General features: G+C 49.2%; 7 protein-coding genes across 7 annotated transcripts; 2 read left to right on the top strand and 5 right to left on the bottom strand.

The window, feature by feature from the left end:
* Window positions 1-1,876: 1,876 nt before the first annotated feature.
* LAJ45_00355 (uncharacterized protein) lies at window positions 1,877-5,410 on the bottom strand (the record flags this gene model as incomplete). Its single annotated transcript, XM_046109956.1, has 7 exons — window positions 1,877-1,900; window positions 1,961-2,204; window positions 2,265-3,163; window positions 3,211-3,315; window positions 3,366-3,463; window positions 3,552-3,650; window positions 3,715-5,410. The coding sequence occupies 7 exons, from the start codon at window positions 5,408-5,410 to the stop codon at window positions 1,877-1,879; spliced, it is 3,165 nt and encodes a 1,054-aa protein (XP_045976649.1).
* Window positions 5,411-7,813: 2,403 nt separating this feature from the next.
* On the bottom strand, window positions 7,814-9,340 carry LAJ45_00354 (uncharacterized protein; the record flags this gene model as incomplete). The annotated part of the gene is made up of 4 exons (XM_046109955.1): window positions 7,814-8,047; window positions 8,116-8,452; window positions 8,509-9,071; window positions 9,212-9,340. 4 exons carry the CDS (start codon window positions 9,338-9,340, stop codon window positions 7,814-7,816), a joined length of 1,263 nt encoding a protein of 420 aa, XP_045976648.1.
* A 1,073-nt stretch (window positions 9,341-10,413) lies between these two features.
* LAJ45_00353 (uncharacterized protein) lies at window positions 10,414-11,278 on the bottom strand (the record flags this gene model as incomplete). The annotated part of the gene is made up of 5 exons (XM_046109954.1): window positions 10,414-10,508; window positions 10,583-10,762; window positions 10,892-11,043; window positions 11,125-11,143; window positions 11,257-11,278. 5 exons carry the CDS (start codon window positions 11,276-11,278, stop codon window positions 10,414-10,416), a joined length of 468 nt encoding a protein of 155 aa, XP_045976647.1.
* Window positions 11,279-11,736: 458 nt separating this feature from the next.
* On the top strand, window positions 11,737-12,497 carry LAJ45_00352 (uncharacterized protein; the record flags this gene model as incomplete). Its single annotated transcript, XM_046109953.1, has 4 exons — window positions 11,737-11,761; window positions 11,826-12,216; window positions 12,271-12,350; window positions 12,406-12,497. 4 exons carry the CDS (start codon window positions 11,737-11,739, stop codon window positions 12,495-12,497), a joined length of 588 nt encoding a protein of 195 aa, XP_045976646.1.
* Window positions 12,498-13,986: 1,489 nt separating this feature from the next.
* Window positions 13,987-14,695, top strand: LAJ45_00351 (uncharacterized protein; the record flags this gene model as incomplete). Its single annotated transcript, XM_046109952.1, has 3 exons — window positions 13,987-14,192; window positions 14,299-14,470; window positions 14,549-14,695. The coding sequence occupies 3 exons, from the start codon at window positions 13,987-13,989 to the stop codon at window positions 14,693-14,695; spliced, it is 525 nt and encodes a 174-aa protein (XP_045976645.1).
* Window positions 14,696-15,271: 576 nt separating this feature from the next.
* On the bottom strand, window positions 15,272-19,270 carry LAJ45_00350 (uncharacterized protein; the record flags this gene model as incomplete). The annotated part of the gene is made up of 7 exons (XM_046109951.1): window positions 15,272-15,826; window positions 15,879-16,130; window positions 16,208-16,894; window positions 16,973-17,963; window positions 18,030-18,863; window positions 18,920-18,963; window positions 19,145-19,270. 7 exons carry the CDS (start codon window positions 19,268-19,270, stop codon window positions 15,272-15,274), a joined length of 3,489 nt encoding a protein of 1,162 aa, XP_045976644.1.
* A 2,084-nt stretch (window positions 19,271-21,354) lies between these two features.
* Window positions 21,355-23,610, bottom strand: LAJ45_00349 (uncharacterized protein; the record flags this gene model as incomplete). The annotated part of the gene is made up of 1 exon (XM_046109950.1): window positions 21,355-23,610. One exon carries the CDS (start codon window positions 23,608-23,610, stop codon window positions 21,355-21,357), a length of 2,256 nt encoding a protein of 751 aa, XP_045976643.1.
* Between the last annotated feature and the right edge of the window lie 1,207 nt (window positions 23,611-24,817).

The following is a 24,817-nucleotide window of genomic DNA, read 5'->3' as shown; positions in this document are numbered from 1 at the left end:
GTGCCGTATAACCTCCCAGACGATAATGAAAGCTCACTCTCCCAAAACTATCTTGCAGGGTTCCATGTCTTATATAAGATCAGCTAATGCAACACATATACAGCTACAATCTCAGGTTCGAGCCGATACCACCCGAAGTATTTTGTAAATCGCGTATCTTCGGATAGCGTACCGCCACATATAGATAAAAGCCTAGACACAGAATCCTAAAATAAACATGCATCTTGAGAGAACACTTATTTCACTACTTCGATCGTTAGTATGGAGATGATTTGAATGAAGGGGATTCGAAAAAGAAAAAGAGATGTCTTCGTATTACGAGCTACCTAGTAGACACTTCAATGCTACTAGCCAATTAGCTCCCAACTCATGAAGGAGCCACAAATGACCTAAATCCTCGATAGTACGCTCAGGCTCATTCTGGGGGGTCTAGTCAATTTTGCCTATCTTTTAAATAAATGCGAAGCACCTAGACCTTGGGTTAACCCCTCGCCTGTATTCTAGCTCTCTGGTATTGTATACAATTAGCGAATTATTAATCAGTCATTAGCTCCTCATCATGCATGGCAGTACGGAATCCACTCTGATAGCACTCCAAGCATCCCGTAGTCTGTCAATTTTGATCCTTTTCTGGGGAGGCCAAAAAATCATAGTAAATGTAGGATTTGATAGCAAAGCCAGATATTTCGGCACCTGCAAAAAACGGTTAGTGTTTATTGACAGATTAAGGGATAGCCGTACTATTCGACATATAACGAGGAGCAGTTTGCATGCTTCACACCGGTTTGTCTTGGCATCGAGTGATCAAGTATGACACACGCTTATCTTTTGCATTTTTAGATGAAATTATAAGAGTAATATCCGCGAGTTCTTTCTAGAGTGACATAACTTAAGTCTGTTTCTTCCCTTTATGAGCAGAGCCAATATTAAATCCCAAGGCGTGATGCTTATTCCTTTATTTTACCACCTTCCGTAGGTGACTTTGTGGCGCGGATTCTCCATACCTGACTAGTTAGCAAGTGTGCGTAGTTTGAGTCACGGTATGGGTAGATTTGGGAACGTTTCGCTCACCAACAGACCGTGTTCCTATATCTTTGGATAATAAAGTAACTAGAAGTTCTATCTACGGCCTTATGCTAAAATTTGATTTTTCTTGTGAACTTTATGATAACCAGACCCCAAAACCCCACCGTTGCTAGCCCCTCTTCTAGTCCTAAGCCCCATTCATTGTAGTACTCAATCCGTGTGGTCACGATAAGGCGTATTGCTGACCAATATAAATGTCTAAATTGTACGTCCTGTTCATCGGACTAGGGAGAATTTAGCCGGTGATGTAAAATATATATGTATACTACTAGTGTCAGGGCAGTCATTCCGTTCTTTATCATTGACCTTCTTTGATCAATTGATATGACCCTACTTCATGGCCTGTCTATATGTTTTCTCAAAGGCTATAAACCTCTTCTGAACTCAGGAGAATTTATTTATTTTATCCCTTGTAAAATAAAAGGATTGAAGTGCTTCCTAGTGACTATGATGAAGACTACACTGTTGATCTCTACCGTACACGCTAATACTCATGAAAACACATATACTCTTCCCTCATCCTTTGACCATAATAAAATATAACACCGAAAATATATATGATGAAAGTAGAACGCCCCGTGACCCACCCAAACGATGCATAGTAGTACTTTGCCGGTTTCGCCTTGTCCCAACCAAGAAAAATCCAAAACCCAATGATAATACAGATATAAAATAACAATGACCCCCAATACAAAAAATATCGACTAAGGAAAGATATCCTCCCCTATAATAACTATGTATGGTATATAGAATCAGGATAAAGGAAGGAGAGAAAGAAAAACAACCGAAATCATTTAAATAACGATCTAAGGTCCTAATTCTATATATTAGTTTCCATTCAACGTATTTAGATAGAAGTAAAAGGTAAACATACTTCCAACCTCTGCTTCGTCAACTCGCTTCTTGACAATTTCTGCATTGATAGCTTCGCCAAATCCATTTTCTTCCTTTGCAGCTGCAATATCTTCCCCTCAAATGAGTTCGACATGATGAATCTAACGGTCGTGACTGGTCTTGTCTGGCCAAGACGATGAATACGATCGATTGCTTGAGCTTCGGCGGCAGGGTTGAACTGTGGCTCCATGACGTACACTTTACAAGCATCCGTCAAGTTTAGGCTATAAGATGTTAGTACTTGGTCTGTATTATTTACGTTTATACTTTGGGGAGTCGCTCACCCTAAACCACCAGCCATTATTGAAATTAGAATAACCTCGATATCCGGTTCTCTACGAAAATCTGCCATAGCTCGATCTCGCTGTGCCCTGGAAAGGCGTCCATCCAGGCGAACAAATTTAATCTTGTTGGCGTTGAAAGCAAGCTCAATAAGGTCCATATGACTAGTCCAGCAGGAAAAAACAACACTCTTTATCGGATTCTCCGGTGTACTTTCCTTCTTGTTCTCGAGCAACATTTTTGTAAGAGCTTTAACCTTTGTACTCGGACCTCTATATGGGACCTTCTTCTTCGAAGGTTTAACAGATTCGACAATGTCCTCCTCTGCAGCCAAATCTTCTTGCAACAGATCAAAAAGATGCACCCTGGAGAATATGCCACAAACTGGGCAGGAAGCTTGCTGTCCTTCCCGGAAGTTTTCTGATATAGCACCTTTATATGTCCCAACACACCCAACGCAAATAAGATGTGCGCATGGCGTAAGATGCCCTATTAATTGTTTACTGGAGCCAGAAGTTTTCCCCTCCGCCTTCGTTTCAGCTTCGTTGTTGATGGGGGTGTTGACCTTCTTTCGACAAATAGAGCAGACATCTTCATTCGCCTCTTTCATGAGCTTAAAAATCTCATATGCCTGCTTCACAGACCACGAAGACCCAGTTTTTTCTTCCAGTTCATCCACGTCAATTGCGTCGGAAGAAGTTAGCCCAGCAGTGTCATCACTACCAAGAAGCTCTCTCCCGTGAGCGCAGATGAGACGGAGGCGGAGAATAGACTGCAGAACGTGGACATATGCACGGCCACCAACATGGCCAGTCTTGACAACAAGATCCATTCTAGCTGTGGATTGCCGCGCTGTTGCATCATAGATCTCACGTTCTTCCGGGCTAAATTCGAGATATACCTACAAAATTAATTATAGCCTCGTGCATAGGGGCTAGGATAGCTTACGATTTGGTCGTTGCGAGGGGGGAGATTAAGTTTATCTTTAAGTCTTCGCAAAGTTACACTGTTAACCAGGAGGCGGAGCTTAGGGACACAATCGGGATCGGCGTTCTATGACGTGTATTAGCTCCAAACTCATACCCATCGTCAAAAAAAATTACCTTGAATGGCGTTGCGATATGTAAGTTAAATGTAGCTTTATCGTCGAAAGGCTTAACGCGTAGAAATTTGATTAAGGCAGCCAGGTCATCGAGTTTATCTAATCGCACACAGATAATAAGCCAATGATTAAAGAAATAGACGTTGAATAAAACCAACGACTTTAAACCATGGGATGGAGATCTAACTCTGAATAGGCGTTCCAGTCACAGCCCAACGTCTCTGGGCATTCAATGCTATGACCGCCTTTGATTGCAGAGTACTCTGTTCACGAATCATGTGCGCCTCTAAATTCATATACGTTAGTCAGAAAATCTCCCGCTAGGACCAATGACAAGTTTGGACACAAACCATCTAAGACGATCCTAAAAAAACACATTTTCTGCAGTGGGCTAATCTTTTCATTGTCCTTCTGATACTTTTGGTATTCATTTGCGATCACTTGGTAAGTCGTAATGATCAAGTCGTACTCAGCAAGCTTATTCAGGTCCGTCTCGCGCTTACTGCCGTGGTACACATAAGTATTGAGAGTATTTTCATCTAGATGCGCTTTTATTTGCTCCTCCCAGTTGCCGATAGTGCTAAGCGGACAAATAAGCAGAGTTGACCTAGAGTTTCTAATTGATAAATTTTCGTTTCCCTTCTCTTTACCTTTTGGAGTTGGGATCTTTTTCTTTGCGAACATCTTAGCCTCTTCAAGTGAGCCGACAGCCAACGAGATAATCTGGAGGGTTTTCCCTAACCCCATCATATCTGCCAAGATCCCTCCGAGCACTTGAGTAGGTTTTTCCCTCGATTCGACACCGGTAATGATGTTAAGGTAGACTTTCTGTCCTCCCAGGCGTGGCTGTATGCGCCATATAGAAGAATTCACCTTACTATCTTCGCTGAACGTCTGTTCTTTCTCTTTGTTGGTCATGAAATACAGCCCCTGCTTCTGATGCTTGAGCAGGGGCGTCTTTATCCGTGGATCGGCCTCCATCTCAGGCACACTATCTGACTCCTCAAGGCGATCAAAAATTTTATTCACATCCGTACGAATCTCATCGGCCGTCCTTGCAAGATATCCGACATTCGGTCCCCGAGTTTTGCCTGCCTCCCAAACCTGTCTGACGCCATTACGAAGTTGCGGGTTCTTGTATTCAATCCCTTTCTCCGGTTGTTCTATTGGCTCATGTAACTGGACACCTTTCTGCGTGAGGATGTTCCCAACCGTGGTTGCTTTGTCTTCTTGTCCGTAAAGATTGATAAGTATCAAAATACCTGTGTCCGAGGGCGTGATAGGCCCTCCAAGTATCTCTCCGTTTTTCGCTCTGCCACAAGTCCTCGCTACAGTTCGCACAATCTTCATATCTAGCAGCGGGACGAGCGCCCTCGCAGTGTTGATATCAACACAACCGAATTCCTTCCCCTTCGTATCGAACGCACAGATAGTCAACATCGAAGCATTGCCTCCACGCTTTAGAGCAATTGGAATTGGTGGCCATGCATGTTGGAATTTATCGGAACCAGGTAAAGGTGTTGGAACGGTGTGCGCAGATACCTTCGAGCTACTGATCATTCCGAAGCAAACTTCCTTTGGCTCCACTTCAAGGACTTCGTCGTCGTCATCCGCTGTTAGATCAATGAAGTCGTTTCCTGTTCCTGGACCTGGCTTTGTGGGCGCAGGAGCATCGACTCCCCGCCCAAATGATTGATGTTGTCGCGAAAAGCTGGAACCTCCAACGGCGCCCGTAGTACGGTTTCCAACCGAAAACCCTCCTCTGCCAAAGCCCTCGGGACGTGATGGTGATGATGACGTCAATCTTTGCGCTCCATTAAGGCGTTCAAACAAGTTTGCCTGTCCTGCCGGTCCTAGAAGACTGTATATCGGAGACGGATGTGCTTCGGTGGCTGTTTGCATGTGAGTCCGGGAGTCAACCAAGGTACCCAGTGGTGAGAATACGGGAACCTGAGTACTGATAGCCGGGTGGCCACTGGGTTGCGGTGCAGACTCGATTCTTGGTCGTTTTGAAGATGAACTGCTAGCTCCATAGTGGGCCTCCATAGCTGCTAGGTCTATATCCTATTTGGCTTGATATTCGTCTGTGTGGAGCTAGTGTACTGGATGAGAGACCAAGCACACTTGTCTCGGCGTATGAAAGTTTGGTTCGACTTTGTTAGATGACGGTATGTTTCGATGATGGAGGGTTGTATCGCAGAGTATTTCCTTAAGTAGCGCCCTAAAGCCAGTCAAGAGTGCAGTGGCAAGAAGGGAGTTGGGGAGAAGAAAAGGTGAGAGAGTCATGCAAAAGAAGAAGGGAAAAAGAAAAAAAAAATTAAAAAAGCTCCGAACTTCTGGTACGTGAGCACAGAAGCTCTTGTATGACATGCTGCACAAAGGACCCTAAGGAATACATAGAAGGATGGTATTTTCTTGGCGGAACCGGCGGCTCAGGCGGGAAATGCGCAACATGCACCGCACAAGCCATCACTAAACCCACTGAATCAAGCCACAGCCGAGAAGACAGCCAACCAGTCGTTGATAGGTAAGGAAATCCGGGGGGAAAGCGCGGTAAAGATGTTTTGGATTTACTTATCCATACGTACATTTACGTACGTATCTGCTTAAGGAGTGTATCGTCGGTAGATCCTTTAGAACTCCCGAGGGGGAAGAACTACCAGTTTAATTTACCTGTGCAGATTTACGCATCATTGGAGGAGATAGGATGTATACATACTCTCGATATCGATTTCTCGATATGAAGAGGAGCGTTCTAATCTGTCTGTCTCATCTGTTCCGTACCCAAGGTAAGGTCAGATAGGAATTGTATTCTAACCTAACCCCTGCAGCTATTACTCTACATACACCCTTGCAGTCAAGTAATTACCGTACAGTAAGCCAGTACTGATACAGAACTTGTGATACCTTTAAAAAAAAATAAAGACGAATTCTTAGGAATACCCAATTCAATGCGTCGCATGTTTACGGGACGGCGCAATGGCTAAACCTCTGCGGAACACGTCACGGAAGATGTTGTTTTTACTAATCAGAGCCCCGGGTTTATCAAAGCATTACGCTGCATTACTAATTCGGAAGGGGCCAGGTGTTACGGGGGTATGTAGAGGGAAGGCCTCAAGACAGATATCGAATCTGATGCTGAAGCCCTCGCTTATCGACATTCACTAGCCTTCATGGGAAAACTAATCCATATCTTAACAGCAGAAATCCGGAAAGTGGTACCTATAATATGGTGGTCAGAAATTTTTATGCAGTCGATTGCGCAAGAGTACGAACAGGGCTTCGTATAATTCTTTACTGCTTGGAAATTTTTATCATGTATGTGTACCAAAAGTCTTTGATCTTGTCGCGATTGTTTGATATGATACACCTGTACAGATTATCACGGATGTAATGACAACCTCTTTCTACATGGTATGTGAGTATTTTGGAATCCGTACTGAGGTACCGCCACGTATCCAAGCTTGACTGTTCGCCAACGACAACAAACCCAAAAATTGTACTTCGTGCTATCAATGAAGAAATTAAATGGATTTCTTTGTGTGCATTTTTAAGTTCATAGCGTTAAACTAACAATAGTTTTTGACAGCTTTTCAAACACTCGACTGTTAGTTCGAGCCTCTTGTAAATATGTACGTATGTAGTCTGACCCAATGTGGATTTGTGCCCCAGACGAACCAACGGTGTGTCGGGGAGTTGGTAATTTTGCATCACGACCTATCACTCGGGCAAAGTCATGGCAGGGAGGAATCGAAGTAGATCAATATTTGGGGTTCCATTGAGCAATATCCGTCGGTGGACGTCACCTACTGCCCAGAGCCCGCAATATATTCTATTTTCAGAACTTAAATGGTACTCACCGAGTCTGGTACCAGCTAGGTACTAATCCTTCAATTACAGTCACTGAGCTGTTAACATCACCTCTTGTTGAATCCTGTTCGACGCTTGTATTACCTTATTATGAGTCTACCCTATTAACCATACATTTCGCGGTGTATAATAAACCTTCCGACAATGATTCCTGTGAAATACTTTGACCATCTTGAAACGCCTTGATATCGTGCATCGGAAAACAACAACCCGAGGGTACATGCAGTAGATACTTACGACGAAGTACAGTATAAATAGACTCCACGCAATTATTTGTGTTTTTACAAAGCATTGCCACCTAATTTAGTGCTCCGAGACCGGCACCCACACATAATGATAAAGAAAGAAGAATGAAAAACAGCAATGTAAAAATAAAGCACACGCCAAAGAGGAATAATGAGAAAGAAAAAAAACCGACTCCAACAGTAACAGTAGCAGTATTCGCCCATAGACCCAAGTAGTAGCCATAGTAATCATAAAAATAATGGTAAAGTTCCCCCTCCCCATTCAATCCCCAAATTCTAGTATCAATCCAAACCAACAAACGGAAAGTTATCATTATTTGCTAACTAAGCACAATTATTGACCAGAACCCCCACTTCGCCTAAAGATATTAGTCCATCCGCCACTGGAGCCTCTGCTTCCACTAGCGTGACCGCTGCCATTATCTGGGGCCGGGGGTGGCCCAGAGGGTTGTGATTGTGATGGTGTCGGGGGGAAGCTCCAAGGAGTTGTGATAATATGAGGCCTAGGAGATTGAGGCTGAGGCCTCTGGTTTTCAGGCGTGACAGGGTGTCGGCAGATTGGGCATGTCTATATTATAAAGTTAGGAGGCTTTTCGATCTATCAATCGGATTTTCCCCTTGCTAAAGATAACTTACGTCATGGGCTTCTAGCCATTTCTTCACGCATTCGAAATGATACTTATGCTTGCATGGCAAATTGGCGACCTCCTCGTCAACAACCAAATCCTCTTTGCAAACTGCGCAGTCTGCCCCGTCTTTGACCATTGCTTGATCGACTTTGATTTTCGGCAATGATTCAATCACTTCTCTCGATGCTGGTGGCGGCGCATTTCCCTGGTGCTGTTCCATGAGTCCTGAGATGACTCGGTCGAGTTCAACTTGACTGTACACATAGTCACCCCCTCCGCCTGGCATTCCAAGGACACGAGCGAAGATACCGTTGGTATCACCGCTGACGATATTAGCAAGAATACTATAGACACATTAGTCATTTGTGTGGTGGGACAATCCTATCAAGAGGGGTCATACGTCTGCAAATCAAGTACATCGCCTCCGGCTGGTTGTGGTGAATTGGCATCCCGGGGACCCAATCTAGCATTCGTATCATAATGCCAAGTTCCGCCAGAAAACACCGTTGGTGGACCACCAAAAATCGAAGGTATTGGTGGAGGGTGAGGGTGGGCGCCCCCGGATCCTGCCCCCGAAGGATGCCCTTCCCCATCCTCCCCTCTTGGGTTTTGTTGCTCATTCCTTGGTGTTCCGCCGGGACTGCCTCGTGCTCCCGGCGGCATGCCATGATCTCCCACAATGTTCCGAAGCATGTTGGTGAATAGTTGTATCATCATCAGATCGTTTGGATCTTCATTTCCACTTGATTCACTCGACTCTGTCCGACCTGGACCGCCACGGCGGGTCCCAAATGTACGCTGTGTAGATGTGAAGCTGAAATTGGGGCCTTCTACGCGGAAGAATGTCGGGGGTGAGCGATCCCGGCGTGACTCTGTTTCGTCGCCGTCGCCATCGTCGATATCGAAATCATCGGGGAGATCTAAGTGCCCTGGAGGGAGACGTGGATCATGGTCATTCTCAATCTAATGATTTGCCTGATTAGCAAATGCACACTAGGCCCTTATAGCGAAGACTCAAAGGAAAAGTGGCCAACAAACAAAGGGACTGGCAGTAGAAAAAACGGTTGGAAAAACTCGGAAGGCAAAGGTCATGGAATACTAACGATTTCAACAAAATCGCCACCACAGGTTGGACAAACAAGGCCGTGTTCGTCTCTATACCATTCGTCTCGGCAAGGATGACAGAAGACCAGTTCCCGCTCGCCTGGGGGATTGTTGGTAATAGAAGACATCGTTATATCCGGTCCCTTTGTTTATGGGAGGAGGGGTAAGGGTAACTAGAAGATAGATGTGGTGGAGGAGAAGTGGTGATGAGGACAGGATAAGTCCTGATAAAAGCGCCTGGTGGTGGAGCTGAATAACGGCAGCCACACAAACAGATTTTGCTGGAGGGGAAAGGGTGGAGCTATGTATCTATGTCAAGAAGAGATCGCGGGATGATGTCGGCTGGCAGGGATACTGTATGCACACAAGGTGGGGCAGCTGCACAGACAAAGTGAAGTGCTTAGATTCAAGTATCTAGTATTTGATGATGTTGTTGGATGAATAGAAGAGCAAATAATAGGAGATATCAGACCCCGAAAGATTAAACGTTGAAGTACTGATTGGTTATAAGTACTTATTTGAAGCAGAGTGACGACAATAATTCAATTGCACGCCTTACCCTACATCAGTACTAGAGTAGAACGGCACACAGTAATGTAAGTACTGGGGTCTCCTGTTAGCAGCCGAGTAACAGCTGAACATTCAGGCCCAGCTTTCGAGGTCAACCAACAACCACTCACCTGGTCCGTTTGCATGACAGCGCTGGAATGTTCTGTGCACTGCTCGGGTTCGTGCAGGAAGCGCCACGTGTGGCGTTGTTTCCCCGCGGTGATGATGTCAAAATGCCGGATCCCCGGGTCCAACCAGCCAACCCATAGCTTGAAGGTCCTGATCCCGGATTAATCCTCACACGATACCATGATACGACACGTATCTTTCTTGTTTATCCACGATCTGGTTGAAGTAATGTAATCGATATCGGGTATGCAAATCATTCTAAAAACAATAACATGCAAGCAATAATACAAGGAGTGTGGAATCCATCATTTTAATAGATAGAGTAAACAACGAGAAATTTATTGATACCCAGCTAAACAGAAAAAGGAATCCCATCATACTGTAAAATTTAAACTACACAACCCATTCCCGCTTTAAAACTCAGGCTCATTATTTCCTACTACTGTTATTCGTAAAAAAACGTGCATTCCTCCATGTAACTTTACCAAATTCCGATGCCAGTCCGGGGGTATGTGCATCACCCTCACCGTCTCTTGGCCATACCTCTCCATAGAGCACTCCCAACCACGCCTGCCGCAAGAGCAACACCGCTGATAATCGCAACGCCAAGGAGACCCTCTGTATGGACACAATTCGCATTAGTAGATACCCTCCTCTATGAAATGTCTCTCAAGTAACAGGGTTCAACCCACCTCTAGCAACCTTATCGTCGATCAGTGTCCTTAAGCTCTGACTCTGCAGGTTCTGTGGTTCGTGGTTGAGCAGCGCTTCATTGTACTTTCTTGCCTCGGCGTAGTTTCCGAGTCTGTAGTTTCCGAGCGCGAGATAGTACAGACACTCGCGACGGCGTTCTGGGTGGTCTCGGAATATATCTGTTCGTGTCCGTATCAACAACTGCTCGATAACCTCTTATCCCCGATAACGACATCCCCCAGTCAAGCAACCCGCCAACTACCAGTCGATATTCCGCAGTATCCATGGAGCTTGATAGAAAGACTAACCGGTCAATAACTTAACGCCCAACTGCTGCTCAACCCGCTTGTCGCTCTTGATCAGACCCCAGGCATAGTTGAATTTGGTCTGTACGCCGACGAACTGACCCTCGCCCTCGTACTGTCTTCGGAGAACGGCGAGTTCGGCCTCCTTCAGAGGGCTGGGTAAATAATAAAACCGTCAATATGTTGTCTACATAAGGTGGTTGGGAGGTGGAGGAGGGGTTGCAATGTGCACATACCTTTCGGCATCAGCGGCGTCTATAAAAATGCGGGGGAAAACTTGTAAGTATATATGTATATTCTTGCAATTTTATGCTTCAACTTATTGGAGACTTAATTGGTATTAATAAGAGAAAGAAAGAAGCTCTTACATGGAAGATTATCAGATGGCATCTTGTTTAAGAAAGCTCTATGGTGGGGAATTCCGTCGGTAGTTCTGTAGTTTTCGTGTATGGATCCGGGGAACAGGAACAGAGCAACTCTTTATTTTCCTCTTTATATTTTCTTTCTTCGGAGAGTCAGGACAGTCAGATGAGCCTAGGAACTGAATGGCTGATGGCTTGTCCCTTACGTAGTGGGATGGGGTCAGCTGTGGCAAAAGTAGGGAAAAACAGGCTGTGGCTCATCCAGCCTTTGCCGGTTACATGTGACCTGCATAGGTTTCATGGCAGTTGCTGTGGCAACCGATAGGAGATTGCAGCCTGTGAAGATCACTTCAGAAACAACAAGGAACATCACGACTTCACGACTTCTCACGTTTTTGACTCCACAACAGACATAACACAACGGCATTACACCTATCTTACACACGCATACTCCCCTCCACAAACACACTCCCGACAGCAATCAGGATGGTTCTCCTTGACGAGGAACCCCGTACGTTCACCCCCGCCGCCAACACCCCCAAAATCGACTAGGTACATAGCTGACCCTCCCACAGACAGTCTCATCAGCCACTGTATCGAGAACTTCAACATCTCCGGCGACATGGAGTGCCTCGCAAAGTGCAAGAGTGATCTCTCCAAGGTCGCCGACAAGCGCGGCAAGATCCTCGACGACTCCCGAAATACCCTACGAGCGCTTGCCCGCAAAATGGACATTGCAAAGCAGTCGATGGAGGCGTCTGTTGCCGCCGCTTCGAAGAAGGAGCATGGCGCCAAGATGATCAAGCTCGACCGCGAGAAGTTCTCGCTTGCGAAGAATATCAATGAGCTGGAGAGCAGCTCGCATCATCTAGAGAGCCAACTGGCGCGACTAAAGGAGGAGCTCGAACAGGTGGATGGGGAGGATGCGATGGCGAATGCTATGATGGAGGCGGAGGATGGGACATTGTATGTCGTTCTTTAACGTGTTAGATTTGTCAGTACTAACGGTTCTGGGAACAGGTTGAAACTTAAGGTTTATAGGAGCTTGGGAATCGATATCCAGGAAGACGGCGCCGGTGGCTATAATAAGGCGGTGATACGTAAGTTCCCCGGTTCTCCGATGAGCGTGGTTTTGACTAATAGTATTATTTATAGGGAACTCGGCAAAGGGCGACGTGCATGTTGTCAATATCGAGAAGAAGTTCTCGCAATACTTCTATGCCAATTATTTCTGGAACACCATGTGAGCTCAGCAAGCTACTCACTTTTCTTCACGCTTTCTGTTACTTAGGGACGGTTTTTGTTTGTCGTTTGGCTCGACAACCGGAGTTAATATGCATGGTTTCTCTTTAAAAGGCTTCGTTCATGATACTCATGGCACTTAATACAGCTTATGAATGTTTCTAATCTACGATTGAAATGTCAAACACAGAAATGATGCCTATCATGAAAGATATTCGATTCTTAACCCAATCAAAGTAGATTGTACAAGAACTGGGACCAGAGGCTAAAATGTTCCAATACACGCGAATGAAGTTCTCAGTGATCACCCCACAAAAGGTTTCGGCCGCTCAATAGCTCCGAAATATTGAGGACAGCTCGCCCAACCCAATTAGCCAGTCCTGAAATTCATCCCGTGCTCTATACATCCCCGAGAATCACCATCTATATACTCCGTAGAGCTAGATAGCAAAGGGCCTACTCTTCATCTTGTGCAATTAGAAACCCTTTTTTGCATACCAATCCCGGCATTCACTTCATGGATCATCACTCGGTGATCAATGGAAAAGGATTTCCGGTCTATTAATCCGAGACACTATCGCACACCCTGACCAATGATTTAGGAGGATATGCACCGATATTAGACGATATGAACCCAATGATAAAATTCCTCCTATATGTAGCTATCAAGCATCAATTATGCTAGAGATTGAGACTTTTGTAAGCTCAAAGTTTCGTAGAATAATGTTCTCAGCACTCTCAAGACCTTACTATCTATGCAAGGCTACATGCGTAGACACCTATATGCATGTACTTTAGCGTTTTGTGATACTTGGTGGGATTAGCAAACCGGAGGGGACACAGAATATATACTTTCACTAGAATTCTAAGGATTTCAAACATCCAAGTCAACAGCGGGCCCGAGCAGGAGAACAAGCTACAGGACTACTAAATCTCCCCAAGGAACTCATTCTACGCCTCCTAGGGTAGAAGGTCGCGGGGTCAGTTCTATAGCTATAATTGTGGACGTTAATTTGGTCATGAGGCCGTGGTCTGGTGGGTTTTTACGCTTAATTATAACATACGTTTCGAATTCGAGTTGTGTCATTTACAAATTGCAGCGGGATGCGGATATGATATTAATGTCCTGTACATGTGTCTAGAAGTGCTGGATATCTTTCGAGCTTGAGGGGGTAGGGGAGGGGGCTGTCCCATCTATCTCCTCTACAGACATAGCCGGACCTCCTCCCCAGAAAGAACAATCCACCAAAAACAATCTCCACCCACAGCAAGAAAGCCCACAAACCCACAACAAAACATCCAACCCCCCCCCCCCCAACGTCACACCAACCGAGTGACCACCCATGACCCTCTTGGCAGACGTCAACCCGCCGCCCCCAAAGCTTATCCCAGAGCCTCTGTCTCACCCATTCAATTAACCTCTGCCCCCCACCACCACCACCACCACCAAAGCAAACCCCCCGACCCACCCGCGCCCGCTCATCCCCCGCAACGATGAACCCCACGCTCAGGGCCCTCCGCACCTACACCGTCGAATTCGCGCTCTGGATCCCCGCGTTCATCTTCATCACCGAGCACGTCGCCTCCCTCGAGACCGTTCGCGGGCGCAGCATGAGCCCCACGCTCACAGACGACCTCATCCTCGTGCGGCGCTGGCGCGCCGCCGAGAACCTGCGCCGCGGCCAGGTGGTGCTGTATCGGTACGTTTCCCCCCAACCCTTCTCCGGGGGGTGAAGGGAGAGGAGGAGGAGGAAGAACTGTGGTGGGCTAATTGGTTTGGGCCGTTGGGGTCGGGAGGGAGAACAGGTCGCCGATGGAGCCGGAAAAGGTCGTGATCAAGCGCGTGGTGGGACTGGAGGGCGACGTGATCAGGACGAGGAAGTCGTGTGCCGAGCGGGTTGTGACGGTGCCGCAGGGGCAGGTGTGGGTTGAGGGGGATGAGGCATTTCATTCGGTGGATAGCAATAACTATGGGCCTGTCAGCATCTCTTTTCTCTTTTCTCTTGGTTTTATTTATTTGGTTCTCTTTTGCTGATTGTGGTCGATGTGGGTATAGATCCCGTCAGCATTGATAACAGCAAAGGCCACGCACGTGCTGTTCCCGCTGAGCAGGGCGGGCCGTGTGGCAGAGGACTTTAAGGGCCGCAGGGGCGCCCTGATACACAAAGCCCCCGACCATGATGGAGTTGAAGGGGCGTCCTGATACGCAAAGGTTCTGAACAAAGTGCTTTTTCAGCGTGGACCTAGCTTGGGATTATATGGTTGGTTGGTGGAGGGTTTGGTTTCAACTGTAGGTATTGAGAATTATGTATTATATATCCCCCCCTTCTCCTTCTCCTTCTCCTTCTCCTTCTCCTCCTCTCCCCCCACTACTACTCCTCTTACTACTTTCCCCTCCTTCCCAGAAACTGTATATACTGCTCATCCTCCTCCTCATTTCTTCTTAGTCGTGGCTTAGATTAATTACAGTGGGGCTGTCTACTACTTAATACCGCACGCAGGAAGTGAAAAGGGATATAATGGAAAAAAAAGGAAGAAAAAAACATATCGGTATGCTCGCCAAACACAGTTGCAATAAGAATAACAGATAAAAGAGACTCCAACCAACAGTAGAAGAACAAAAGGTCCGGACAGCCCCCCCCCCCCCCGGCGCCCCCCATGCCGTGCACGCTACAAGTAATAGGTTAAAATAAAAAAGGAGTAAAAAAACAAAAGAGAATAAAAAACCAACAGCAAAACAAAAGGTCAATGATAATATAAAAAGGAATAAAAACGCCCATTACCCAAAGATCCCCGGCGCCTCCGCCGTGATCCTAATATCCTCCGACGTATTAATATTCAACCTCTCAATCTCCATGCCAATACTCATAACCCACGCATCCCTCTCCAACCTACTCCTCGCCTTAAACACAATACACTTCCCCGCGGCGCCCAACTGCGTCACGCGATGCCTGACCGTGCGGCCATCATCATCCGTCGTCTTAAACAGCGACCTGCGCATGCCATGCCACAGCACAAAGCACGTCATGGTATCCTCATCATGGCTCGTCATGCCGTCCTGATACACCCGTGGCAGCGAGTGCCTGCCCGGCGTGTTTGAGTCGAACGTCTGGTTCTGGTACAGCAGATCGTTCTCCGTGATGAGGCCCGAGTAGATGTAGCAGTCGCGCAGCGACAGCGAGACGTGGCGCTCCTGGTGCACGTGCGGCAGCTCGACGCCCGTGCGGCTGCGGTACGTGTGGTGGAAGATGAGCATTTCGCCGTGGCAGAGAACGACGTTGTAGCGTTTGAAGGTGGCGTGCTTGCGTGGTTTGCGGTAGAGCACGCCCGAGATCTTGATAGAGGGGTTAGTAGGAGAAAATAGTGGATTGGAGGATGAAACTCACGGTGATGGCCCTGCAGGAGGACATGCCGCAGACATTGAATATCTCTGCGGAAGCAATTGACCTCGAGACCTCCCACTTTCTTGCAAACTGCCCAATAATGGACTCCATCTCCTCATCGATATTGAGCTCCCTGAGGTTCTCATTCCTCGTCTTCCTCAGGATCGCCAGATCGTCCTGGTCCCTCGCCTTCCAGTACCTTATCAGATCGCGCAGTCTCGTGACCCACTCGTCCCTCGTCCTCTGGCAGAAACACTATCCCACAAACCCTCAATTAGCATCAAATCCCCTCTCCACCACAAACCCTCCCTAATGCCCACAGTAGTCCTTACCTGCAGCCTCAGCACCAGCCCATTATCCAACACAATCTCAAACGCCCTCTCATCATTAAACTCCCCCGCCACGCCATCCTCCCTACTCGAATCCGGCACCGACCGATGAAAATCCGCCGACCCCCCATGCCCCACCCCCGCATCCTTCCCTTGCGGTTGCCTTCTCACAAGCCTCACCTCCACCGCCTTCACCAGATCCACATACCCATCCGCCCTCAGCAGCGTATTCACCTTCCGCTCCGCCTCATCATACGCGTCCTTATCCCTCCTATCAATCTCCTCCGCCGACCCGCTCAGCCACGGGATCGCGCCGTCGGGTCCCGGACAATACGGCGCCACGGCATATATGAGCGGGATCTCGTCGATGATCTCGCTCGTCTTTGGTATTGTGCCCCTGTGCACGGGCAGCTTTGGCGGCGGCGGCGGCAGTGCCCGCGCGGGCTTGCAGAAGCAGAGGAGGCTGTCATGCGTGTAGAAGTAGAGGCGCTTGAAGAAGAGCTTTCCCAGGCGCTCGTGGCGGCCCGTGCTGGAGGTGAGGCGCAGAAGGAAGCCCTCCACGGGCGGCGGCTCAACCATCTTTTCGCCCGTGGGCATCTTTGTGGTCGTGGGGTAGTGGGTCTTGGGGCGCAGCTCGAGCTGGTGTGTCCTTTGCATGGCGATGGAGCCGTACATGCGCTGCTCGTTCAACTGGTGGGTGTCAGCGGTTTTTTTTTTTTTTTTTTTTTTTTTTTTTTGCAAGGTTATGAAGCGGGGGGGGGGGTATACGCCGTGGACCCATTCTATGCGGTCGTATCGCCGCCAGGCGAGTCCCATGCGCTCGTTTGTCTTCCAGTGCTCAATGATATCTGCCCATTCCTTGATACCCTCCAGCATCTCCATACTCTGGTTCAACAAGTTCCTGGCAACGACCTTCTCCTCCCTTATGGGCGCTTCATCGTCCAGAGGCTCATCCCGCAGCTTCTCCTCAATCTTTCCAAACGGATCCTCGATCCTTAGCGAAAGCGAGAGGTCCGGGACCTGGATCTGGAGCAAATCCGGGCGCGCCCAGCCCAGCGCATTCCGGATGAATGTATACCACTCCACCGACGACGAGTAGCACCTGGGCCGCATGATGTATATGATGGTGCCCTGCTTAAACGGCAGCCACAGCACCAGCGTCTTATCCAGCGACGAGTACAGGTTCACCTTTGTCAGCTTCGGGTCCAGCGGGATCTCCCTCGTGCCGTAGGACGAGACATGCGGCCTGTCAATCGCGGGGATGACCCTGCTCTTGTACAGGCGCAGGCTGAACGGCGTCTCCTCCTCGCCCGTCTCGCGGCACACAACGACGTATTCGCGCCACTTCTCGGCCGTGCGCGTCTCGAATTGCATGCTCTCGTTCTCGTCGTACTCGTTGGGCAGCTTCTTCATTGTTACCTCCACCCGCACGAGCATGTTCTCCATCTTGATGATCTCGCCCTCGCGCTTCCGCACATGCGAGTAGTGGCGCCCCGCATGGCGGAACGACCTGCTCCTGCTCATATCCGCCAGCTTCAGCTGCATCAGCTTATCGCGCTCCCTTAGGTCGACAGCGGTGTTGAAGCGGACCAGGCCGCCGCTGACTCGGTCCTTGTTCGTCGATGCGTGCGTGAGGCGGGCGACTGGCGGCGGCTCGGACGCGGTGCGCACCTTCTTCTTCTTCGGCGACGACTTTCGGGTGATTGAAAGGATTGATGGCCGCAGCGATGGCTGAGAAACTAATTGAGGCCGCCCCCGACTAGAGTCACAACGCTTCAGCTTCTTCCGCCGCGCCAATTCATCATGCTTCAGGAGAGATGCTAACGAATTGGATGCCTCCACCGACGGCGGTACCGAGCCCCCCTCAGAATCACTGCCTCCATCCATCATCATCGGAATCGGCTCCGCCCTTGAAAGCTCGCCGGTGAACTCGGTGTTGGATCGCGACAGCGTCGGGTCCAGCTTCAACGGGCCCTCGCGCGAGCTCTCGCCTTCCTGCTGCTGCTGTTGCTTCTTCCTCCTCTCCTCGGTGGCCGCTGCCTTACTGCTGCTGCTGATACTATTCGCCGCTACTGCCTGTTGCTCCTGCCGCCGGCGCTCCTCCTCCGCAGAATCAAACGACTCGTATGCGGTTGCGTACGACTCACCTCGATTAAACGACCGCGGCTCCGTACCCCTCCGCGAGCCCCTCATAAACGGCCTCCCCGGATGTCTCTCTGGCGGCGACCCCGCCCCCGCCGCTGCCGCCCCGCCGCCCACCTCCTCCCGCCCCTTCTGCTTCAGATCCAGCTTCGTCGTCGCCGCAGCCCTCGGTATCGGCACGGGGCCCGAATTGCGCCCCACCGCCGTCTTCCCCGACAGCGGGATCGGCGTCTCTGCGTCCTCATCATCCTCCCCCCCTTCCTCCTCCTCCTCCTCCTCAAGATACTCCTCCTCTTCGTCATCCTCAAGCAGCACCTCCTCGGCCGTCCCCCCCGCCGGGCGCCACGACTCGACGACGCCCGCAGACTCGCCGAGCCCCGTGACCTTGCGGCGGAAGCCGACGTTGTCGTCCTTGGCGAAGGACGACTCCTTGGACGAGTAGTTGACGTGCAGGTGGTGCTTGTACCATTCTGAGCGGTGGTTCTTGAGCCAGCCGACTGGGATGGGCCCGACGAAGCTGCGCGGTCACCGTCAGCCCCCTACGAGAGAGAGAGGGAGAGGGGGGGAACTTACACGCGGCGGGTGGTGACGTGCAGGTGCTCAGGGGTGGCGTGGTGCTAGTAGGGGAGGGCGGTCAGTATGGATCTCTAGAGCTAGCTAGCTGGACAGCTAGGTGGGTATGATGTAGTAGATACATGTAGCTATGTACCGGGCCGGACGGGAGTGAGGGCGAGTGCAGTGAGGAGAGGGAGGGGGGTGAGGGTGAGGGTGAGGGTGGATGGGGGGGGGAACACTTGCAAGTCGATGGGCGGTGTACGAGTTTGGGTCTAGAGTGCCCTGTGGATCGTCGCCGTCATCGGGCTGCTGTTGGTGGTCGGCTGCTGCTGCTGCTGCTGCTTCGTCAACGGCGGCGGCGGCACTCATCCGTGCTGTATGGCCCGTAGTGATTGAGCTGCGTTCCTTTCCTTTCCTTACTTTGCTTCTTCTGCTATGTGTGTGGTCTGTGTTTCCCTGCTCTGCTCGCGTTCACTGTCGGTGGTCGTGATCGCGGTGTTTTGCCTCCTCTCTTCTCTCCCCCGGTAAGGTCAGGTCATGTAGGTACGTAGTTAGTTACAGACGTAGCACAGCACAGCACAGCACGTAACTATGCTGAACAGGAAAAAAAACGGTCAAGCAAGCAAGCGACCGAAGCAGATCTGCAGCGATGCAGCCAGCGGCCAAAACAGGCATGGCCAGCCAGCCCGGCCCGAATGGGTGTGTTTAGCGATCTGCAGCGCCAGACGTGGACTACAATATTATTATTTATTATTATTGCGGTCTGCAGCTAGCTGGGGGTACAGCGTCTAATGGGTCGAGTCGAGGTCGAGACTCGGTTCATTTCACGCCTTGTGTCTAGGCCGGTGGTGTAGGTATTCTAGTACTGTACTGTATACCTGTAGGCATTAATTGTACTCAGGTAGGTAGGAAGCAGGAATGTTGGATCACCACGAACGAAACCCAGACCGCGGTCCATGCAGAGAAGAGTGCTGTGCGAGGACCAGGTCAGCCAGATCAGAATTCAGTCAGTCAGTCGGTTGCTTGCCGACGGCCGGTCAGCAGCTAGTCCTCACAAGCGCTCACTCGGCCTCAGACCATGTCCATGCCCGTACGTCCATCCCCGGCCATGCCCCACCGGACCCATCCCATACGTACTCTACCTCCAGTCTAGACCCTCTTCTCCACATACAATATGAACACAATAACAATAATATCAACAGCCACAATTAACTCTGGTCTGGATATGGTAATAAATAAAAATATAATTGAAATTTTTGAATTAAAAACACACTCTCCACCTTATCGTACAGTACAAAATGGGCGTTCACCCCCCCCCCCCCCCCGCGGGCTCTCTCTCTCCCCCATCCCAGCCAGCCCCATGAAAAAAAATCATCAAAGAACCTGTTTTGGACACCCCCCCCCCCCCCTCGCCGGCCATAAACTACAGTTTTTTATATATATATATATAGGGATAATATAAAGGTGATATGATGGTAGGTAGGAAGGGCTCCTCCATATATATGCCAAGAATCCGGACGAGAAGACAAGGAGAATCTAGGGAAGGGACTAGATATGTACGGTAGCTAGTGGCTAGGAAGCAATAATATGTAGAAAGGAATATCAATCTGCAGCTTCCCTTCCCAATAACCTAGAACCTAGAACCTAAAACTTTTGAAGGAGCTCCATTCACCCCCCAAGCACCACCGCGCCAACCACGGAAAGAAAGAAAGAGAAGAAAAAGAAAAACCACGAAAAGCATAAGGCCCAGACTGCCAAAAATACAAAATCTTTTTTTTGGCATGCCCCCTCATAGGCTACGTGATTCCCTCCTTCCCCTAGCTTTCCTAGCCTTCCAAGCCCCACACTCAAGCTAGAATGTAGAAAAAAACAAAACAGTCTTTTGGGGGTATTGAACGAAAAAAGATATATGAAAAAAAAAATTCCAAAATGACCCCGATGTAAGAAGTAGCAATGCCATAATATGATGCCAAGGTATAATAAATCCATCCATCCATCCATATTTCCCCCTTTCCTTTCCTTTCCTTTCCCTTTTCCCTAGGCCCTCCGGATCCCCTCCCCTCCCTCCCTCCCTCTCAACCACCGCCGCCCCCCGCATCCCCCTTCCCAGCAGAAAAATAGAAAGAAAAAACCCGAAACGAAAAAATACAAAACCTCAATATCAAGGCTGTGACAAGAAATGAAGAAAATCAGAATAGCGCCGTTAGAAGAGAGAAAACACCAAACGTAAGAATGCGGCGACTATAAAAAAATGGAAAATAAAATGCAAATTTCCCCCCAATTGGTTTTCCCCCTTTCCAAAAAAAAAGATATTCAGGACAAAAGAAAAGATCATTCCCCATATATAAACACCATCAAAGAAAAAAAAAGAGAAAAAAGCCGTAAATATAAAAGAAAATTATAAAACGCAAAAAATTGGCCAATCAAACAAACATGACGTGGTACAATCTGCATTATACATAACGCTCGCCCTTGCGAACGCCGTGGAATGAATGCCTGCTCCCCAGCGACCTGAACGCATAAGGCGTAGCTGAGGGCGGCTTTGGTGCCTGCATAAACGGAGACGCGGGCAGTCTGCGCCCGCCCAGGAAGGATGTGCTCGGCAGCGATGAGGAATAGAGGTCATCATATGGCTCTGGTGGCAATTGTGGTAGTGGAATGGAGGGGGGCGGATGGAGCGGCGGTCCGTCTGCGGGACCAATGGCCGTCATCGATTTCCTCCTCAGAGACTTTGTCCGGGTTGTGAGTGCAATGCCGGCTTGCGAATGATGCTTCTTGATGAGCATTGGAAGTGTGGGTGCTTTAGTGATAGTCACCTCTGGTGTTGCTAAACGTGGATCAACCATCGATACGGGACGGGGTCGTGAAGGCCCTGACGCTACTCTTGGTGATGCGGGGGTGGAATGAGATGCTTGACGGTGGCGCTGCCGTGGAAGTGGATACGGTGGTGAATCCGGTAGGGAATCGACAATCGACAATGCAGACAAGCTCGGGCGATTTGACAATGGTGGGGTGGGATTGTGGGGTATAGCAATGGGCTGGGAAGCTACCATGGGGGACCTCCTTGCAGGCTGCTGCTGGATATGGGTGGTTGACAGGGCTGTGGGCAGTGAGAAATTGGGGGCGGATGGCGAAGGGGTCCGTGGAATCCAATACAGGTTTCCGTCACGATCAATTGCAGACAACGGACGGAGAGATGATGGTTTCAGTTCCATAGACGAACGGGACCTTGCAGACACAGAGGCTGTAGATTTCCGTTTATTCCTTGTGCTATTCGAACGATCAGGACTTGTATCTGGGGAGATTGTTGATACTTTCGTATCAGCAATAGACTGCATTGAAAGTCTTGACCCTCGGAGCTGGTCCAACACCAGCTGGTCACCAGAAACAACTGTCGTAAATGATCTACCAGCTTCTGTGGACGATCGACGATAATAAGTCGAGTTAGACAACCGCTTGGAAGCAGTTTCGTCTGATGATTCGTTCCTGGATGAATCCCCTTCGTTCTCCATGTATCTCCTGGCATGGATATATGTATTCTCATTATCCTCGACATCAGTCTCTTCTGCCTCCTCCTCGATATCCTCCGTATCTCCTCTCTCCTGGTCCGGAACTCCACCACCCAGCCTGATAGCCTCAGCTCTTATCGAGCTCATCCAGGCATCCATCTCCTCTGCACCATTAAATACCAACAAAAGCGAAGCCGTGGAATTCTTCGAGGTCTTGTGAGAAAATGTCGGCATTTTCGACAAGAACGAGCCTCTCCTTTCGGGCATCGGTAAGTTCCCGTCGGGTCCGGCACTCTGATATACCTGCAACACCCACGGTCTACCCGGGATTAGGTCACTCGCAAAAGCTACCGACGACTCTGTCAACTGTAGAACCTTCTCAGGTTCCCTGTCCTCAGACCCATCTCCTCCATACTGAAGCAGCGACCCTTCCACCAGGATAAACATCTTTGTCGTCCAGTCCAGATCCACCGATTTCGTCGAAGCATGAGACCTCTGTAGTATGCGGCCACGCCTACTCCTGGTACCTTCCTCCTTCTGCTCCTGGTTACGCCTCAAGATTGTCTCCATCGAAAGTGTGGTTGCAGCCAATGAGCCGGACCGGATTGCCCGTGTAGCTGCCATCCAGTAGGGAATGTGCTCCCATGTCCTCTGGGTTGGTGACAACGGTGAGTGGTCAATTGTGGTTGCAATCTGGGACGCAATATGGCGCGAGGAGAAAACCGGGAGCGACAGCGAGTGCTTGACGTGCGGATGGGGTGTCGTTGGTGCCATGGGCGTTATGGGCGTGCTGGGGACCGAATGGTTGCCGGATGCCTCGAACCTCGGAAAGTCGCTGGACTTTGTATTTATCCGGGAAAGTGAACGGTTCTTCACGCCGAATCGTGAGAAGAGTGAGAAAAAGCCCTTCTGCGGCCTGCTGCTACTGCTGCTGTGGTGATGGCTGCTGCTGCTATTGCTTGTGCTATTGCTTGTGCTATTGCTGTGATGGTGGTGGGGGTGGTGGTGGTTCTCCGCAGGCTCCATGCCTAGCGGTGCAAGCGGAGGAGTTGCCATGAAGGAAGTACGGTGGTTGTTACTGCTGCTGCTGCTATTGATATTGATATTGCTGCTACTGTTGTTGTAGTAGTAGCTAGATGTTGCGTTACCATCTAAGGGTATACCCGTATTTCTGTTGTATCCATGGCCACGTTCGAGCATCTGAGCGGATTAGAGGCATCCAACCAGGAACGGCCTCGAGGATTGTAAAAGAAAAAAAAAGAATTCAAGCGAGATAATCCGTCAGGATGTGGGGTGGGTAAAGGTAGGGGAGTAGGAAGGAGGGGGGGGGGGGGGGGGGGGGGGGATGAATTGGTTTTCAAGAAAACGATATAAGAGAGAGAGAGAAGAGACAGTCTTCAGCAGGAATGTAAAAAATAAAATTATAAAAAGATTCAAACTCAATATGAGTGATCAATAACAAGGAATGATATGAGGAAAGACTGGCAGGAACAAGAAGGAAAGAAACGAGGCAGGAACGAAAACGAATGAGGGCAGGCTCGATTCGAAGCGATAGAACGACAGGGAAGAGAATGGGGAAGGAGGGAAAAAGCGGAAAAGGGACGATGAGGAAGAGGGCCGGCTCGGAGGAGGTTGGATTCCTCGGAAGGAAAGGGGCTGGCTGACCACCACAATCAGCAGAAGTAGTAGTAGCAGCACCAGGAGCAGCAGCAGCACTACCACTACCATCATCATCACCAGAGGGGAGGGGCCCCCAGTCAAAGATCGGTAGGTTCCAGATTGCAAAACAAACAAAAAGAGCTCACCAACAGAGGTACGGTGAGGGTCTCTGGGGAGGAGGTGGAGATACATGCCCAACCCAGTAACTGTTATGATGCATCAACAACAAAGTATATAATACTATATATCATTTGAGTGCGCCCCGATTGCTCTGGATCTGTGAATTGTAGATTCTGGATTCGAATTCTCTACTAGTGGCCTCCATTCTGGACTCTCACTCTCACGAGTCTCGTTTCGCTAATTGAGCATGAGACTAGTCAATTCAGCCCTCTTCCCCCCAGCTGCACCTCTTCTCACATCCTCAGGCTGTATGCCCGTTACTAGCCTCACTGTCAATGCCAGGCTAGTAGTACTCTTAGCTACATACATACTAGACTCCAGAGCGCATGTCTTCAATTCCACACCCTTTCCCCCCCCGTATGTACTTTTAGAGTAGGTAGGAGGTGAAGTACCTCATGTCTGACGAGCGTTTGATAAACCCGTCTATTCTGCCACCCCTCCCCTCCCTCGCTCGCTTCAGTGCAAGTCTATCTCCCACGCGTGCAGCGCAGCTGTCCGCGCCCGCCGCCCCCAAGCAAGTCAATGCTCATCTCGTGCACGTACGCACACCGTGCATCCCTCCACCCCC

This window comes from Morchella importuna (assembly GCF_003444635.1).
Source record: "Morchella importuna strain M04M26 chromosome Unknown Morimp01GS001, whole genome shotgun sequence".
Taxonomy (NCBI): Eukaryota; Fungi; Ascomycota; class Pezizomycetes; order Pezizales; family Morchellaceae; genus Morchella; species Morchella importuna.
The sequence above is the reverse complement of the archived record's forward strand: the minus strand, read 5'-3'. Positions and strand labels throughout refer to the sequence as shown.